Source organism: Thermobia domestica, chromosome 11 (genome assembly GCF_964235325.1).
Source record: "Thermobia domestica chromosome 11, izTheDome1.hap1.1, whole genome shotgun sequence".
Classification (NCBI taxonomy): Eukaryota; Metazoa; Arthropoda; class Insecta; order Zygentoma; family Lepismatidae; genus Thermobia; species Thermobia domestica.
The window spans coordinates 69,240,833-69,259,428 of record NC_137464.1 but is presented as its reverse complement, the minus strand read 5'-3'; the positions used below and the strand labels follow the sequence as shown (position 1 = coordinate 69,259,428).

At 35.6% G+C, this 18,596-nt stretch overlaps 1 protein-coding gene across 1 annotated transcript in view; it reads left to right on the top strand.

The window, feature by feature from the left end:
* Nucleotides 1-2,026: 2,026 nt before the first annotated feature.
* The window catches only part of LOC145664154 (myrosinase 1-like), a 33,895-nt gene continuing 17,325 nt past the window's right edge, over nt 2,027-18,596 (top strand). The window contains exons 1-4 of the mRNA XM_081730555.1: nt 2,027-2,213; nt 13,420-13,553; nt 15,500-15,634; nt 16,961-17,083. Of these exons, the coding sequence (XP_081586681.1) occupies nt 2,066-2,213; nt 13,420-13,553; nt 15,500-15,634; nt 16,961-17,083 (540 nt within the window). The 5' untranslated portion in view covers nt 2,027-2,065. The remainder of the gene's footprint in view (nt 2,214-13,419; nt 13,554-15,499; nt 15,635-16,960; nt 17,084-18,596) is intronic.

The window sequence follows — 18,596 nt, the reverse complement described above, 5'->3', positions numbered from 1 at the left end:
CTGTGGTTCCATGTATATATTAACGTCCAATCGTATCCACTCGTCCGACCCCACCCCGTATAAACGCAATTAGCCTAATAATTAGCCAATTAGCCTGCTGTTGCGTTCGAAACAATATTGGTACGTGTTCGCCCAAACCTCCTCATAAGACAACATTGACAGCTTGCATAATACTTCGCGTTCTTCAGCATTTTTATCTCTTAAGGGTCAAAAGTGTGCTCTGGACTCAAACAAACTCGCTCTGTTCGAATATGCAACAGACTAAGAAGTGCAATGGTCAGCACCCTGTTTATAAGGGACACGAAAGACCAATCAAACTAAACAAGTTGAGTTCTAAAATGTTTTCTTTAAGTACTGCAGACAGAAAAATGCCAAAGAACGACTTTGGTTGAAGGAGAAAATGATTTATTTCTTAATATTATAGAGTTAGTATTTTAGTAAGGACTGTGAGAAGAAACTTTTGAAAAGATAAAGATCCTGAAAGACTTTTGAATGATCAGAATAATAAATATCATATAAGGAATCTTTGCAAGACAGTTGTCAAACTTTTTCAAATAAATTGAGAAGGTAAGGTGTCCATTTCATAGAGTGAGAACATAAATTATCTTCTAAAAAAATTAACCCAACATCTTATGTTCGAAACCCCATTGATGAGTAGGGGCAAATTCCAAATTACTTTTCTTTCGGATAAAAATTTACAGTAAATTTGTTAACATCGTTATTATTGCTTGATTGTAAATAAGTATATTTGTATATGCTATAAAAATTCATCGTTAACTAAGCAAACACTGGGAAAATTATCATATTGATAGTTAAATATCTTGCAATGGATTTAATAAATCTCTATCCATCACGACTCTTGAACTCACTAAAGAAATAATAAACTCTTCTGACCAAAGTATATACACTTGTTTATTAATGCCGACGCAGTTAGTGCCTGATGAAGACAACGTTAAGTTGTCGAAATCGATACGCTGTAATTTAGTTTTTAATAAACAAGTGTATATACTCTGGTCAGAAGTGTTTATTATTTCTGTAAAAATGTAGATTTATATATTTTCAAACACTGTTTATTTTCTCATTATTACTATGCATGACTTTGACATAGTATTCGTTGTATTAAAAAAACATTCTCTTTCTTAATTAAAATTGGCTTCCTTATTCTAGTATTTTACTTGTAACTTGACAAAGATAATGTTTTATTTTAGGAAACTTTGTGCATATTACTTATTTCATTGCTGAGTTTATTACAAAGTCCATCTTTATTGATAGTTGTAACTTAAATCGATATAATGATCAATACGTATAAAGAATAACATGCTAAGATTGGTTTTTAATTTCCAACTGTATTCAAATTAATTTTATTGCAGATAGATCAATAGATATTACTAGGCTGGTTAGCGTGGCCACTTTGATTAGGTAGGTTCAACTTCCTTCGGCGAACTGTATTCTAGTATAAAGAAATGTATTTTCTACTCCACTAGAGTGGTAGAAAAAAGATATTAGAGTGAAACTATATTTTTCAGCTCCTATCCTTTAAGAAAATGATAAGCTTCAGAGTTAAAATGCCAGATGACCATTTCATAAAATCCATAGTTATATTTCGAAAGCAGTGTTTTCGTCCTATTAAAAGATCTATATTTGACAACACCCTAATGAATAAATCATTTTCTTATATTTTCAAGCTGTCATTATTACTATTGTTGCTTTATACAATGGAAAGGGACTAAATAATACATCTTAAAGTTATGGGTCGACATATTTGGAACTCCTCAATGTGGACTGGAGTTATATATTTTAGTATTTTTCCATAAAATCTGGCTTATACTTGCTTCAATTACTTAACAACAAGATATCAGGAAAACTATTAAATCATATTTACAATGTAGGTCATTCAATTTTCCCGTATCTGTGAACTATTATATGACATTTATCAGTTATTATCAATGTCATATTGTTTTTATATCTCATAGGTTTCTTGTCACTGTCAAGGGTATAGTATTTAAGAATCATTACATGTAGAAAAACTTTTGTCTCCCTCTGAAGTGTCACACGTTTGTTAACAATGTTGTGGTCCGTATTATGCTTGTTGTTTGTAGTGCATTATAGCGCTAGTCAAGATGACGACTTCTTATACGATACTTTCCCGGAGGGATTTATATTTGGTGCAGCTACTGCTTCCTACCAGGTAGAAGGAGGATGGGATGCAGATGGTAAATTCTAAAGTTTCTTCTGTTTATTAGCAATTTTGTTTATTAAGCTATTTCATATATATTTAGGATAAACCTGAAAGATATGCACAAACTCCGAGAGATGATTCGTGGCACTTAAAGAAGATAAGAAGTTATCTTGCATGGTGTCAAATTCCGCGTCGTGTACGAGTGACAGAGTGCCAACTTGGAATCGAAACTCCAATCGTGACAATTGAAACAGAACAGAAAGGTGTGCACATACTTCGGAAGGTGATTCGTAACATCAAAAGAAAAGAAAAAGTGCTCTTCTATGCTGACGAATTCCGCGACGTGTAAAAGTGACAGGGGTGCCAACTTGGAATCGAAACGATGCATTTTCACGACTGGAGTTCCGATTCCAAGTTGGCACCCCTGTCACTCGTACACGACGCGGAATTCGACAACGTGTAAGAGAAATTTTTGTATTCTTTTGATGTCACAAATCACATCCTGGAGTTTATACACATCCTTCAGGTTCATCCTGTATATATATATAAAATATATAAAATTTAGTAATAGTGTCAAGTGTACACCACGTGAAAGAATTTGATTTGTATCTCCTACTGTTTTCTTGACTACTATTGAAAGCGGAAGTAGTAGTAGATTTCTACCACTTCCGGTTCCAGTAGAGAGTTTAGAGTGGAGATGGAATATATGCTTAGGAAGCATAATTCATTATGGAAAACCGCTTCTTACTATCCATTACTGGTTTTATTTTATAGTGATCAACGTTAGAACTGGAAGTGGTTGATTTCAGCAGATTTTAAGTAAAGGGTAGTACCTATCATTAGAACGCTGCGACTTTTTTTTTTTTTTTTTAAAAAAAAAGCTGATTCTTCCATATTCTGATTGTGAAAAAGGAATAGCCTTGTACAGCAAAATGCAGATGGCAAAATCATGAACCTCAGAGAACGTTTGGACTACCTAAGATTTTTAAATTTTGGGGGAAGAATGCTGTTTCTTGCGATCGTATTCTCGCTTTTATTCCTGAGATTGAAATAGTTGACTTTCTCTGAGGTTTTCCTTTCTATATTTCACTTCGCTTTTATTCGTGAGATTGAAATAGTTGACATTCTCTGAGGTTTTTCTTTCTATATTTCACTTCGGTTTTATTTTTGAGATTGAAACAGTTGACATTCTCTGAGGTTTTCCTTTTTTATATTTCACTATTTATGTTCCAATCTTATTGTCATTTTTATGTTATATTCATGTTATATATTTTATTCTTTATTCATTTGGCATTTGTTTTATTATAATATTTCGTCGAACTTATTGTATATCTAATTTCTATGTACTTTTAGAAGTATTATAATTATTATTATTATTATTATTATTATTATTATTATTATTATTAATAATAATAATAATAATAATAATAATAATAATAATAATAATAATAATAATAATAATAATATTACACTGCTCCACAAAACTTAAGCAACTCGAAGAAAGTGGCAGAAAATAAAATGACACGATCACTACACCAAGTATAATGAACAAACAGACGGTCCAGATGCACAATGCAACACAAGTGAAGACGAACAATACAGTTAGGATCTACAGAGTGACCAAAAAGTTCAGCACAACGATACCTCAACAGGTGAAGCTGGATTGTGCGAGGGCATAGGGAGTCAATATGGTGTGTGACCACCACGAACAGCTATACAGGCACGACATCTGGCCTCCATGCTGCAAATCAGAATGTTGATCAAGTCTTGCGACAGATGGCGCCACTCCTCGAGGAGAGCTGTTTACAGGTCGGTGAGAGTGCGTGCTGGTGGATTGCGCTGCGCTATTCGCCATTCAAGAGCATCCCACACATGCTCGATGGGATTCAGGTCCGGCGAAAATGCAGACCATGCAATACGGGTAATGTCTTCGCTCTACAGATACTCGGACACAAGATGTGCACGGTGTGGGCGGGAATTGTCACCCATGAACAGAAAATCTGGGCCAAATGCTCCGCGGAAATTGCGCACATGTGCATTGAGAATTTCATCCTGGTACCGTTGCGCTGTCAAAGTGCCATGTTGCACAATATGGAGGTCCGTTTTCCCATCCAGCATAATTCTACCTTACACCATAATGGAACCACCGCCATAGGATGACCGTTCAACAATGAAGTTTGGATGATAGCGTGTTCCTAGCTCTCTCCACACTAAAGTCCGACCAGAATCAGACGACAGGCTGAATTTCGACTCATCGGAGAACATGATATGCGCCCACTGGTGTTCCCACCATGCATCATGTTCCTGACACCATGTGTAACGCGCACGATTGTGTTCCAGTTTCACTGGCACACACAGCACAGGCCTTCTTGCATACAGCCCTGCTCTATTGAGCCGCCGACGAACAGTTTCACGACTCACGCGTTGTCCTGTAGCCTGAAACAAATCATTGGCCAGTTGAGAGCATGAAGCTTGACGCTTACGTTTGGCAGAAATTGTGAGAAATCGGTCCTCGACGGCCGACGTCTTCCTCGAACGACCTCCTCCATGACGTCTACTGACTTCACCTCCAGTTTGACAGCGACTCCACAGCCTCGACACAACAGTTTTGTTCACGTTGAATTCCTGCGCCATTTCCACTTGCGATCGGCCCAATTCCAAACGCCCAATTATTCGCCCGCTGTCAAAGTCATTCAAATGTCGTCTACCAGCCATGGCAAGGTGTATACCCCACATAAGAACCACTAACTCAATGCTTGGAGCCTCGGGCACTACTGGGCTGTGGTGTACGCCTCACGGCATAATGTGTTCACGGCGCTTGCAACGATGCTGCTTATGCGATAGAGTGGGTGCTCGCCTTATCTGTGTGTCTCTGTGTATGTGCATGACACTAACCAGTGTTGAATGGGCCCCACACGTCACTTATACCACGTTCTCTCGGGTTGCTTAAGTTTTGTGAAGGAGTGTATTATTATTTACGTAAGTGCAGCATGCCGGCCTTACTATCAATTGGAGACGGTGCTGATGTTCTCGTTAAATTCAAATTAAAGAGGAGCAAATGAAGCTACAAATAGTGTTCATTACTATCTGAACAATGTTATGCAATGAATGAAATATTTAAGAACATCAAACATATTCTCTTGGTTAGTGGTAGCTGTGGAGGCTAAGACAAGAACAGTATATTATAAGAATCATGATTCATACTTGGTTTCAGAATATTCCTGAAAACGTGCCCACCAGGGCCAGATTAACATATATAGAGGCCCGGAGTTAGAGAAAATGTGTGGCCTCTGCTGACTTCGCCTAATACACTTCTGTGAAAGTACAGTAGGAACGTGATCATATAGGTAATAAATAAATAAATATTTTATCTCACGATGATGACTGTATCTTGTATGATTGTTTTTAGACAGCCAGTTGGGATTTTGATCAGAGGCCATCTGAAGGCCCAGGGCTATAGCCCCCCTAAGTGCCCCTTAATCCGGCCCTGGTGCCCTCAGTTCTTGTAGTTATTTTGACGTTCTATAACAAGAAAGTCATTTTCAAGAAACTATTCTCCTCCCTGAAGAATGCCACAACGCTTTTTGAAAATATATTTACTATGTTCATTTGTTCTCAAGATTGGTCAAGTCGAGACTGGAAGTCAAAGTATTTACAGAACTACAAACCACTAAATGCCATTCAAACCACAGCAATGATTCGAGTTTTGAAAGCAAAATGGTGAACAATAATCTCAATGCAACTTTCGATTGAATCATGTCATTACAGTGACCCTGGTTCTTTTGCTTTATTACTGAGGAGAATATGCAATGAATTCAAGAGTGCTCCTGCAGCAACCAATACTTCCAGGCCAATATCCAAACTCAAGGAAGATATACTTACAATATATTTTCTAAGGAGTGATCTGCATTTCAGAGAAGAACCTAAACTTCCTACCTATGTGAACTTCAGTCATCACCAATTAAGAAAGATTATAATGAACCTCAAGAGGACTGTAGTTGTGTTGATCTTGAACAGTCTGTAAATCGTGTGTAGAAACTTCTCCGAAAAACAAATTTGAGCGTAAGAAATACATTGTTCAAAATCCAAACTAAGTATCGTGTAACTCAATTCTTGTAGCCATTAATTTCAGGTTTTAGTGTTAATCCTTTCAGCAGATTTCCTCACAATTGTGAATGCTACTTTCAGTTGTCAAAAGTGCCAATCAAAGGATTTTAGTACACAAATCAGATACAAGCACATTTGTCAGTGTCTGAATGACAAGTTGTCAGGTATTGAATTGCCATCTGTTGAGTATATTGCAAATCACAACTTTTATAAGTAGTGTGTTCTGCATTCACAATTGTGAGAGTATCTGCTGAAAGGGTTAATATTACGCCTTAAATTATTGCTTAAAACCATATTATTAGTACAGGATCGTCGTCTGTTTTCTGTACGGGTAGGAATGGAGCGCTTCACAGCAGAACAGCGTGTTTTGATAGTGAAAACTTACTACAAATGTGGTGAATACTGTACAAAGAATGTGCAATCTTTGGCAATGACGATCATGCGCTATTCACCGCTCCGTGAGTGTGAACCACAAAGACAACAGATGAAAATCGTGTGACATTCAGTGCTGATAACTTATTAGAAGAGAAATGGAGAGCATTTCAAAAATTTGCGTTCTTTGTGGGACACCCTTTATTATGAAGAGGAAAATTTTGCTAGTTTCTGAGAAAATATTTCTGGGGATATTACTTGTTTTGCATTTGAGTTTTTCGTATGAGAATTTATGAAAATATCTTAGGAATATACTTTTTTTCAATTTTAGAATATGTTACATCGTGAAGAATACAAAATTCCCACATGGCGACGTTCATAAATACACTTGGACCTCACCAGATGGAAAAACACAATCAAATTAATCACGTTTTAGTAGAAGAAGAAGGCAATCTAGCATAATTGATGTCCGGTTGTTTAGAGGGGCTGATTGTGACACTGATTACTACCTGGTAGCAGCGATAATAAGAGAGAGATTATCCTTGAATAAAGGAAATGTTCAATGTCCGAAAACAGAGAGACTTAATGTAAAGAAACTAGAAGAAAGCCAGGTAAGAGAGGAATACCAGATTGAAGTTTCGAATAGATTCTCGGTTTTAGAAGATTCGGAGTGCACTAGTGTTGAGGATACTTGGATTAAAATTGGAGATAGCATTACAATTTCAGCAAAAGAAAAAATTGGGACACGCGGAAATAGGTAGGAACAAATCATGGTTCGACCAGGAATGCATTAAACTACCGGAGAAGAGAAAACAGGCAAAATTGCGTTGGCTACAAAATCCAAATGAAATAACTACACAAAATTTCGTAGGATATTAGGCGGGAAACTTGCAAAATTTCTAGAACAAAGAAAAATTCTTCATTACGTTTGTTTCCTTTCCTCCTCGTTTGCATTTATTTAATTTAAGTTCATATTAAGGTTCGTTTCTATATGAGACAGAATTTACAGCGAAACTTGCGATGCCAATGACGAAAGCCAAACTTGTATAACGCACAGAACAAAGAAGTAAACCTCTGCGTTGAAAAGAGATGTTGAGACTAATTAATATTATATTTATAATAGATTGTATACATTCATCATGGATTTTATCGAGTCTTATGTTTAGAGTCAATAATCATAATAATGTGGAAGAAAGTAATGAGTAATAAATAGAGGAACGATGAGAAGATACTGACAAGTAACACTTCCCAAGTGTAACACTCTGATTTTGATAGAATTGGCAGGTAGATAGGCATTTATTCCGAAGTTGGGTGTCCGCTTTCGCCGCGTTTATTCGCTGTCATCTCCGTTCCACATTTTCTGCAATTTGTTATTAGGTTCATTAATCCGTGCTTTTCACAAACTTTTAAAAAAATTGCTCATTATCAACGTATTGCTTCACAAATGTTAAAACTGTTAGTTCATTGCCCTTGTACACTTCGCATCAAAAAAATTGCGACAGCTAACGCCGTGCAGTTAGGCCACCCAATATATACCTTCTTATCCCATAATCGTGTTAGGTAAAGAGACCCCCTCTCTCTCCTCCTTCCTTCTCTCCCATACTAAAATTAGCTAACAATATGAGTGCAATTCTAATTTCAAACTATACATGTATTAGTTATGATAAAATGAAATAACAAAACCGACACGAAACAAGATTCATAGGTTGATGTAGGGAGAAACTGAAACACACAATGAAAAATTGAAACCAATGAATGTCTATTACACAGAGATTCAGAAATGAGGCAGGGAGAGAGAGGATGAGGAGGAGGAGGAGAGAGAGAGGGAGAAGAGGAGAGAAGAGAAGAGAAGAAGAAGAAAAATAAAATGGAAATCAGATAAAACTCTGGAATTCAAACGTAGTAAGAAAAGAACCTAACATTATAAAGTTTCGTTTCCAGAAATCCAACACTAATATAGAAATAACGTTTGTTTTTACATACTTTTTCAGAACTATTCGAATATATAGAGGATGCTTTAAACATTCATTATGTAACTTTCATAATGGATAGCATACTCAATTTCAAGTAGAACTGTAGATTTCAGAGACACATCTAGGATAATGTCAAAAGTTTAACACACATGTTTTGTTTCCGCGTGGTTTGATTGCAAATTCGGTAGTATTCAAGGGACTTACTGATCCAAAATTCATTCTAATATACCCAGTAGATAGCATGGTCAGATTTCCATTTCAGACTACTAATGCAAAATGAACAAAAAAAAAAAAAAAAAAAACGAAAAGAAAAGAAAAGAAAGAAAGAATGAGAAAATTGAAGCCTGCTATTTTACTGCTAAATTTCTATCAGAAATACCCTATATTAAAAGTGTAAACAGTATCGTAATGAAAAATTACAAATGTTCGAAAGGAAAGGTTTATGTTCCCCATAGATGTAGTATGTTTCAAATTTTTCAACGTGAATAAAACACATTGAATTATAGGATGGAAATACATTTTGTGTTGAACTAGTATAAATAAAATTTTGTTTTCAAATGACCAAAGAGGTTTCCATTTTCTAGTCTTTTCCGAAGATTTATCTGTTCCGAACAGCCAGTATTGATTTCATCTCTTCCAGATATATCTAACGTAATTTGCACAGATAGAATGAACACGCTAAGAGCTTAAACGGATAATCGTGTCAGTCAGGTGATGTTGGTTAGGTTATACACTACCACTGGGTCAAGGATTCAAATCCGTAGTGACCCGGTAATTCGACTGAGACTCGATAACCCAGAGGGTAAAAAAAAAGGTTTTACTTATTTCCTTGTGTTTAAACATTATTTTTGTCAGAGATGACCAGAACTGGAGATGTTATCCCCAGAGCACGAAAAGCACGACGCCAAAATTCCCAGTTAATTAGATTCTCCAGACCAGGTATATCGGGCTCTTGCTCCGTTTCAACTTTGGAACATGAAGTGCGTGTGAGAGAGGGAGAGAGGGGGAGAATTGAAAGATGCAAAGACAGGGTAGGGAAACATCAAGGAAGGGAGGGAGAGGGGGTTGGATATAAATGTGAAACATAGTTATCATTGCAGTGTATGATGTAGAACGCACACCCACACACACTGTTTACTCGAAGTATCGTCAGTGATGCCTTGTAAGTTCTCCATTAGAAGATTAATCTCTGTTTGCAGCCATTAATGTATGCGAAAAAATCATACTACCTGATGGGGGATCGAACCAAGGATTTCCATTTGGAAGTCTACACGTTACCACTACACTACCGATTGCTTTAGCCAAACTTCGTTTGAAAATGGTGTAGTGTTTCTTTCTGAGAACGATAAGACGAAAAGTGTTTTTTTAAATTTCATTTTAACGGTAGAACTTAGGGGAGGAGGAGGGAGGAAGGTGTATATATATATATATATATATATATATATATATATATATGTGTGTGTGTGTGTGTGTGTGTGTGTGTGTGTGAATAAAACGCCATATCTCTTGAACCACCAGACCAATCTCTATCAAAATTTCAATATAGATAAGGTTCAGATGTGGGGCGACTTTTATCATTTAAGTTTGACGGTACAACGTAGGGGCCGGAGAAAGTGAAATACAGAATATCTAAAAAAATGAAAATGAAAGTGACTGTCTTCGTGACTTCATCACTATTGAACCACCCGACCGATCTTGATTAAATTTTCAACGTAGATGAGGTTCCGGTCTAAGATGGTATTTATCTATTTACTTTGCCGATAAAAGTTAGGGTTTGAGGGAGAGAGAACTTAAAAATAAATAAAACATGTTACCTTGTGAAACAAAGGATCAATCTCGATCAAATGTTTAACATAATTGAGGTTCGGGCCTGATATGATCTTTACCATTTCACTTTCACGGGAGAACTTGGGGAGGGGAATGAGGAGGGAGATATATATAAAAATAGATAAAACTTAATGGCTCTTGAACCACCAAACCAATCTCGATCAAATTTTCAACCTAGATAAAGTTCGAACCTGAGATGGTTTCTGTCATATCAGTTTAAGAGTGGGGAGGGGGAGCGACATTTAAAAAAGAATGAAAAATGACTGGTATTAGTGGCGAATATATAATTTTTGGAGTCGCTGAGATTAACAGTGACACATCTGATGCTATTTAAATCCAAATTCCACCCCTCAGCTTGGAGGAAGGAGAGACATATAAAAATGATAAAAATGCCCAATATCAGTGTCGAATTCATAGTTTTCTGTCTCGCTGAGATGAACAATGATACTGCAGATGCGCGTCATTGGAAGGGATATATAAAACTCGTCGAAAATGACCGATATTACCGCTTTAGTAATACTAAACAGTGAGTAACGGAACATATTTCTATTTCTTCCCAATTTAACCCAACGAAGCGGGTAATTGATAATAATAATAATAATAATAATAATAATAATAGACAACTGTACTGTGAATGTGAACATTTATTATTATTATTATTATTATTATTATTATTATTATTATTATTATTATTATTATTATTATTATAAATTGCATTTTAATAGCAATAGTAATAATACACGCTACATCTGTAACTTTTCATTACGATAGAATTTGGACTTTTAATATAGGGTGTTTCTGATAGAAATTTAGCATTTAAATAGCACGCTTCAATTTTCTCTTTCTTTCTTTCTTTTTCTTTTCTTTTCGTTTCGTTTTTTTTTTTTTTTTTTTTTTTTTTTGTTTGTTCAATTTGCATTAGTAGTCTGAAATGGAGGATGTGACCAACGTTACCTGTCCAATGAACACTACCGAATTTGCAATCGAACAACACGAAAACAAAACATGTGTGTTAAACTTTTGACATTATCCTAGATGTGTGTCTGAAATCTACAGTTCTACTTGAAATCGAGTATGCTATCCCTTATGAAAGTTACATAATGAATGTTTAAAGCATCCTCTATATATTCGAATAGTTCTGAAAAAGTATGTAAAAACAAACGTTATTTCTATATTAGTGTTGGATTTCTGGAAACGAAACTTTATAATGTTAGGTTCTTTTCTTACTACGTTTGAATTCCAGAGTTTTATCTGATTTCCATTTTATTTTTCTTCTTCTTCTCTTCTCTTCTCTCCTCTTCTCCCTCTCTCTCTCCTCCTCCTCCTCATCCTCTCTCTCTCCCTGCCTCATTTCTGAATCTCTGTGTAATAGACATTCATTGGTTTCAATTTTTCATTGTGTGTTTCAGTTTCTCCCTACATCAACCTATGAATCTTGTTTCGTCTCGGTTTTGATATGTCATTTTATCGAAACTAATACATGTGTAGTTTGAAATTAGAAGTGCGCTCATGTTGTTATCTAATTTTAGTATGGGAGAGAATAAAGGAGGAGAGAGAGGGGTCTCTTTATCTGACACGATTACGGGATAAGAAGGTATATATTGGGTGGCCTAACCGCACGGCGTTAACTGTCGCAATTTTTTTTTTTTTTTATGCGAAGCGTACATTCGCCTTGTTGATAACATAATTGCTCGTTACTTTCCCACAATGCAACTGTTTGGTTACCTTGCCCCAAGTAGTTCCCTCCGCTCGCCGCATAGTTCCGTGTTTATAGCCACTTATATATAACAAATAAACAGATTTTTAGAAACCCTTATATATTATCAAGTACACAAACGACCAAATTATCCTTATCTTTCCTGTAAATTTTAAAAGTTTTGCTCTAAACGGACGCCCAACTTTGGAACTTAACCCGGTAGATGCTACACATAAAATAAACGAATATGAGTTTTTTTTTCTGCGGAAAAACGTTTTGGTATTCCAGAAATACGAAACCCAACTACCTCAGTTTACAATATCTGTGCATAATTTCATTCAATCCGGTGCACATCTTCTTGTTTCTTGGGTCTCAAATTTCACAATTTGAAGTGGGGCCTTTTGCCCCTAAAACATTTTTTCCGCAGAAAATAAACCCGTATTCGATTATTTTTGGGTATTGTCCCTACACAAAGTTTCGTTGCAATTCGTCATGTCTTTTACACACATCTGACATACTGTTATTAGTACTTTTGATATCTCGTGATCAAAGATTTGGAAGAGTCCGTGACCCATCTAACCTTTTTTCCAGGAAAATACGAAACACGTCTTCCCTCATTTTACGTCTGCAATAATTTTACACAATTTAGTTCACTTCGGTTCACTTGTTTTTGCTTTTCAGGCGTCAACTTTCAAAATTTTGGGTGGGGGCTTTTGCGCCCTAAAACTGTTTTTCCGTAGAAAATAAAAAAAAAACACGTATTCGTTTATTTTATGTGTAGTATCTACCTGCCAAATTTTTATAAAAATCGCAGTGTTACACTTGGGAAGTGTTACTTGTGAGTTGTTTAAGATGTATAATGGTTGCACGTTGCCTTGAAACTAATGTATCATATATGCAGATGGGTTTCCATGGTTCTGATTTGATATTTGTTGATAAGTAATCGGTCTTAGTATCTCAGACGTGATTACTGGTAGGAAGCTGTACCTGGAATGTACGCCTTTCGCTAAGTTGAATCATTCATTGAGAATAAGACTCACAGACATACTATCAAGTACAAAGTTATACGCAGGACTGGCAAAATTCCGGGTACTGGGCCACCGTGGCAACTGAAATACAAATCTTGTGCCAGCGTCTAAATCACAAGAAAATTTTTCGAGCACTGGTTACACAAATTTTTATTTTTTGGGGTATCTGTAGTCTGTTATCTCTCCATTTTATTGATACATCATTTGATTAAATCTAATATAATTCTTTTATTAAAGGTAAAGGGGTAAACATTTGGGACCACATGTTGCATATGTACCCTAACAAGACAGACGATGGGAAAAATGGTGATGTGGCTGCCGACTCGTATCATCTTTACGAAGAAGATGTAAAACTTCTAAAGGAAATGGGAGTAAGTATAATACTATTTTCATGTTTTAATTTGCAAACCAATTAATGTTCCTGTTATTTGACTCAGTTTTGTACAGTTTTGATATTGATGAATATAGTAGATACCGTTAAAAAACTATTTGATCAGGATGATTTAAGAAGTGCACAACTACTTGAAGATTATGTCTTCAATATACAAGAAGGAATCATAAAAATCTGTTTTAGAAGAAAGCAAAAATTAGATAGATCGAAAGAGCTAACGTTGATGCCACTGGTAATAGCAGTAGTAAATGATAATAATAATAATAATAATAATTGCAAGAAGTCGAACCCATATGTAGTAACGTATTTTATTTATACTTCTTACGAAACTACTTCAACAATTAAGAGACATATTTTTATGAAAGAACTTCACATTCAATAGCATAAGAAAGACTACAAAAAAATTCAGGCCAGTAGTCGACTGGAATAGTCTTTGGAACTGGTATATGTGAATAGCTTAAAGATGAGCAAGAATATGAAAGATGTGGGAAGTGGACTAGGTAGTATCTACAAATTGCTATTAAATAAACTAATAACCGTACCCAAATGTTTTATTACAGACCAGAAAGTTAAGTGTGCACTTTATGATGCCATAATTTTTGGGTAAACAAATTTAAAGACCATACGAAAGGTTTTCAAAACAATTATTATCGTTTTTGAAGACACCATCTGGCTTACTTTCCACATTTTTCGTGTTGTTCATTGTCCTTTAAGTTATTCTCTAAAGATGTGTAGAAGTGGGAGTAAGCTTCCTAAAGAACCTAGACGTATAGTTTCCTTCCAAAATAACGTTCTTAATTAATATTTTCGCCTAAAGGCAGCTACACTCTCAGAATGGATATCTGCGTCGGATATTGTTACTTTTCAATCTAAGGATTGATTCTTATGTGGTGATATTTCAAATATAGAGGGGCCTATAATTATGTACATATTGTTTCAAAGACTGCGGTAAAGAACCTAGCAACATAACTTGAACATAAAATAGAACATAAACAGATTACTCTCATACCTTTCCTTGTAAGAATTTTAATCTCTGTCCTCTTTGGTATGGTCTACCAATGCATCATCCAATCGATACAAGCCTGGAGACGAAGAGAAACGTTGTCACAAGCAGCTTCACAAACTCTTCTGTGATACCTTAACGTAGTTTTGTCAAATTACGTGTCTGAGATTGGTACACTTTGTCCTTCAACAATTGGTGGTAAATCGGGATATCGAGCTGGCCACTCCATAGACCCACGTTCACCGGTCCAGAGGTTCGGGAATGTTTCGTTCAGTACCACCATCCTGTCTGGCGTACACTTACAGTTTTAAACCCAGTGACAGTTATCCTCATTCTGAGGGTACATATTTGTGCCGTTTTGAAACTTTTTGTCCAGAATTACAAATACTACAGTCAGTCAAAAACCATATGCATAATCATGGGCTACCCTGTATATATTAAAGATCTGGAATAGACTGTGTTCGGTGTGCTTAATGAAATTATTAACGTGACGTTTTGAAAATAGACATAGTTGAGGAGTGTTCTTTTGCTATGATATTGCTATTATTTTTACATTTAAGTAGTGCTGTATTTTATTAGATATATGTTTACAAAGTTTCTGCTCTATTGAAAATACGTTGTACTTAAAAATAGAAGAGATACAATGTTACTACGTAAATAAGAACATGGAAACCTAAACATAAACTAATAGTGTAGACTTATAAAAATAAAAAGATTTGAGTGCTAGAAAGTGTCTGATCATGCGATAAATATGACAACCTTAAAATTAACCTTATTAAAATCAGCCTTCAAATTAACTGAATGACTTGGAAAGTTCAGAGCAAAAGGGAATCAAGTCACATTACTAAAGTTGTAAGGAAAACAGACATAAAGTTGTAAGGAAAAGATAAATGAAACATTTAATGTTTTAATTTTTTTTTCAGGTCCATTTCTATCGCTTTTCATTGTCTTGGACACGGATTCTGCCAACAGGAGATATTGATGTTATCAATCAGCCAGGCATCGATTATTACAACAATCTTATCAATTTATTGTTGGAGAATGATATTATTCCATTTGTAAGTAACATTTATAATACATTAGCAGCGTTCTATCAGAAAAAAATTTCGTATTTACCTAGACCCGTATCCAGAGGTTTGCAAATGAACTATAATTTAGTGATGAACTATAATATGGGTGGATCGGGCCCCCCTAACTTTTACCTTTTTGGGCTGGCCACCGGCGTGTATTTACCTCTTAACACTAATATATCTGTAAGTACAGGGTGCGGCACGTAAAACCGGCCCGTACGGTTTTAACTTCAGTCCCCTTAAAACACGTCTGCAACTTCTCTCACTCGCATGAACCTGTTGACTCAATCTCCTGGTTGACTTTCGAGGACTTCTTGTCATTATCTCCTCCACCTGCATCTTTAATTCAGGTGTGCAGACAGATGGTCGTCTGTTCCTGGGAGCATTTTGAACCGATCCTGTACGCCGCCATTTTTCAATCAATTCCTGAATGGTGCTTTTTGCTGGCAAAGAACGTCCTGGAAATTTCTCCCGAAACAAATTCTTTGTTTTCACAAAAGATCCAGTGAGAATGAACCCTTCAACAATGGCAACACGCTCGGGTATCGAATACGGCATTATCACACACTGACACTCACCCGGCTTAACACAACCAGGCCTTTTTCTCAACTGGTTTCGACAAGTTTCACTGGCTGCGGCTGCACGTGACTGCTGCAGGTCACGTAAGTTGACCCGACCTCGACACGCCATCTCTTGGTAGGAAGGTAGATTATTTAAGTGTTGCCAAAAACACAATGTACCAGAATATTACGACGGGCCGGGTTTACGTGCCGCACCCTGTATATTGTTTATTTTTCATTTCTTTTCGTTTTTTTTTTTTTTTTAATTTTTAGTTTAATTTTCCGCGATTCTGATCTGAGGTTAAGGAAGACGGTGATGTTGAAATAGGTTATAATGATGTAGTGACAAAAGTGTTGGAAGCGGGAGAGCCTAAAGAAAACTCACACACACGGTGTTTATCAACCACACAGTCTACTTGACGGAAGCTGAGATAGAACATAGGGGAGGACCCAAGCTCAAGTGGTGAGAACTCTACCATTAAACCACAATGGCCATTCTATTTTGTTATTGGGAAATTAGTAGTTAGACAACTTTGATTAGTTTATGATTAAGAAATTTCATAGTAAACGAACTACATTGCTGCTACTGAACTAAGGAGTAGCAAAATCACGGTTTAAAATATTATAAATAACAAAGATAGGTCTGATTTGAAAGATCTTCAGATTCTCCTCTTATTAACATCGAGAATCACTGTTCGCCTTCGTCCAGCAGTAGTCACTAGTTTTATTTCTGATATTTTTTTATCTCTTTTAGGTGACCATATTTCATTGGGACCTTCCTCAATCTCTTCAAGACCTTGGAGGGCTACCAAATCCAGTGATCGCAGACTATTTTGCAGAATACGCACGTGTGGCATTCAGAGAGTTCGGAGACCGTGTAAGTATAAAAAGAGGTTCCAGATTAAAGGGAATAAAACTATACATTATTCTGTTTATTTGTTAATCTGTAAGACAAATTGAATAAATCGAGTATCCAAAACGGTTCATAAGAAGCATAATTCATTAATGTTCTCTTGCTATTAGAAGTGTAACTATCAACTGTCGTTTTCTGCTACAGTTTATAACAATCCAGTGATGTTCAGAGTATTGATGTCCAAAGTATCATTTAGGATGTACACTCATGTCCAAAATTATTGTCGCATGTCTATAAATATGTTGTTGTAGGAATACAATTTGATAACGAATTCGCCCAGTATTTCTTACAATGTTAGTATGTATACAATCGGCAACGATATGTATGTGGCAAATTTCATGTCAAAAGAGCAGTAAATACGAACAATAAAACGAAAATAAAACTTTCTTGTCTACTTAGCAACATTTTGTTTTACTCATTCTAATTTTCGTATTTATAATTCATTTCCTATGAAATGTACCACAAATATTTCCCGATTATACACAAAGTATCAGTATTAATAATACTCTGCAAAAGCATTATCAAATTATATTCTTAGAAGACAGTTATAGACATGCGACAATAATTTTGGACATGAGTGTTCATAGGATTGTACTATTGTGTGAGGCAGCCGAAATGACATTTGGCTTTAAGTGCTGATCTCACGTGAATTAATTCATTTACGGCGACTTTACCAATGATATTCCACTTACAATAACGTTACCAGTGATGTTACGTGAGTCCTATTTGGCAGAGATTTTCTATATTCTTAGTGAGATGAAAACTTCTGAACAATATTCTACTGCTGAAAGCAATCTACTCAACCAAGGGTTGGAAATAACGTATCATCCGCTCTCATTGGCTTAAGCCAAATATCAATTTTGCTGCTGCGTAGTATAGTATGACAGAAACTCCAGAATTACGACTGACATGCATCAATATATTGGGACTGTGCGCTGACAAGAAAAATCTAGTAAACACAATTGTTTCAATATTTTTGATAAACATATTTATTTAGAAAACTTGAGATGGTAACTTTATTTTTTATTTTAAAGAATAATATCTAATTACTATTGAGAAATGTTATAAATAACTTTCGGTATAGTATATTTGGTATAAATACATTTTCTTAAAGGAATTTTGAAAGATGAAACTTAACCAAACAAAAATAATTTTACTACTAAGAAAGAAAACATAGGTAAACATTTAGAAAAAAAGCACATATCATAAGTATGTGCTTTGATTGAAACTATTCCTCCATAGTACTTTGTAACACTACTACATCCTGTTCCCAAAGCGCTGTTGAAAATCAATTACAGTAAAAAATATCACGATAAATCAATTTGGTTGAATTTGATATAATAATAATAATAATAATATTTTTCAATCTAACCTTTTACATGCAATGATAAGAACTATTGTGGAATGGAAATCTAGGCGTTTGTTTAGTGCAGACGTGATTGTATTTTGTATGTGTGGTAAATGAACACTAGTGTGC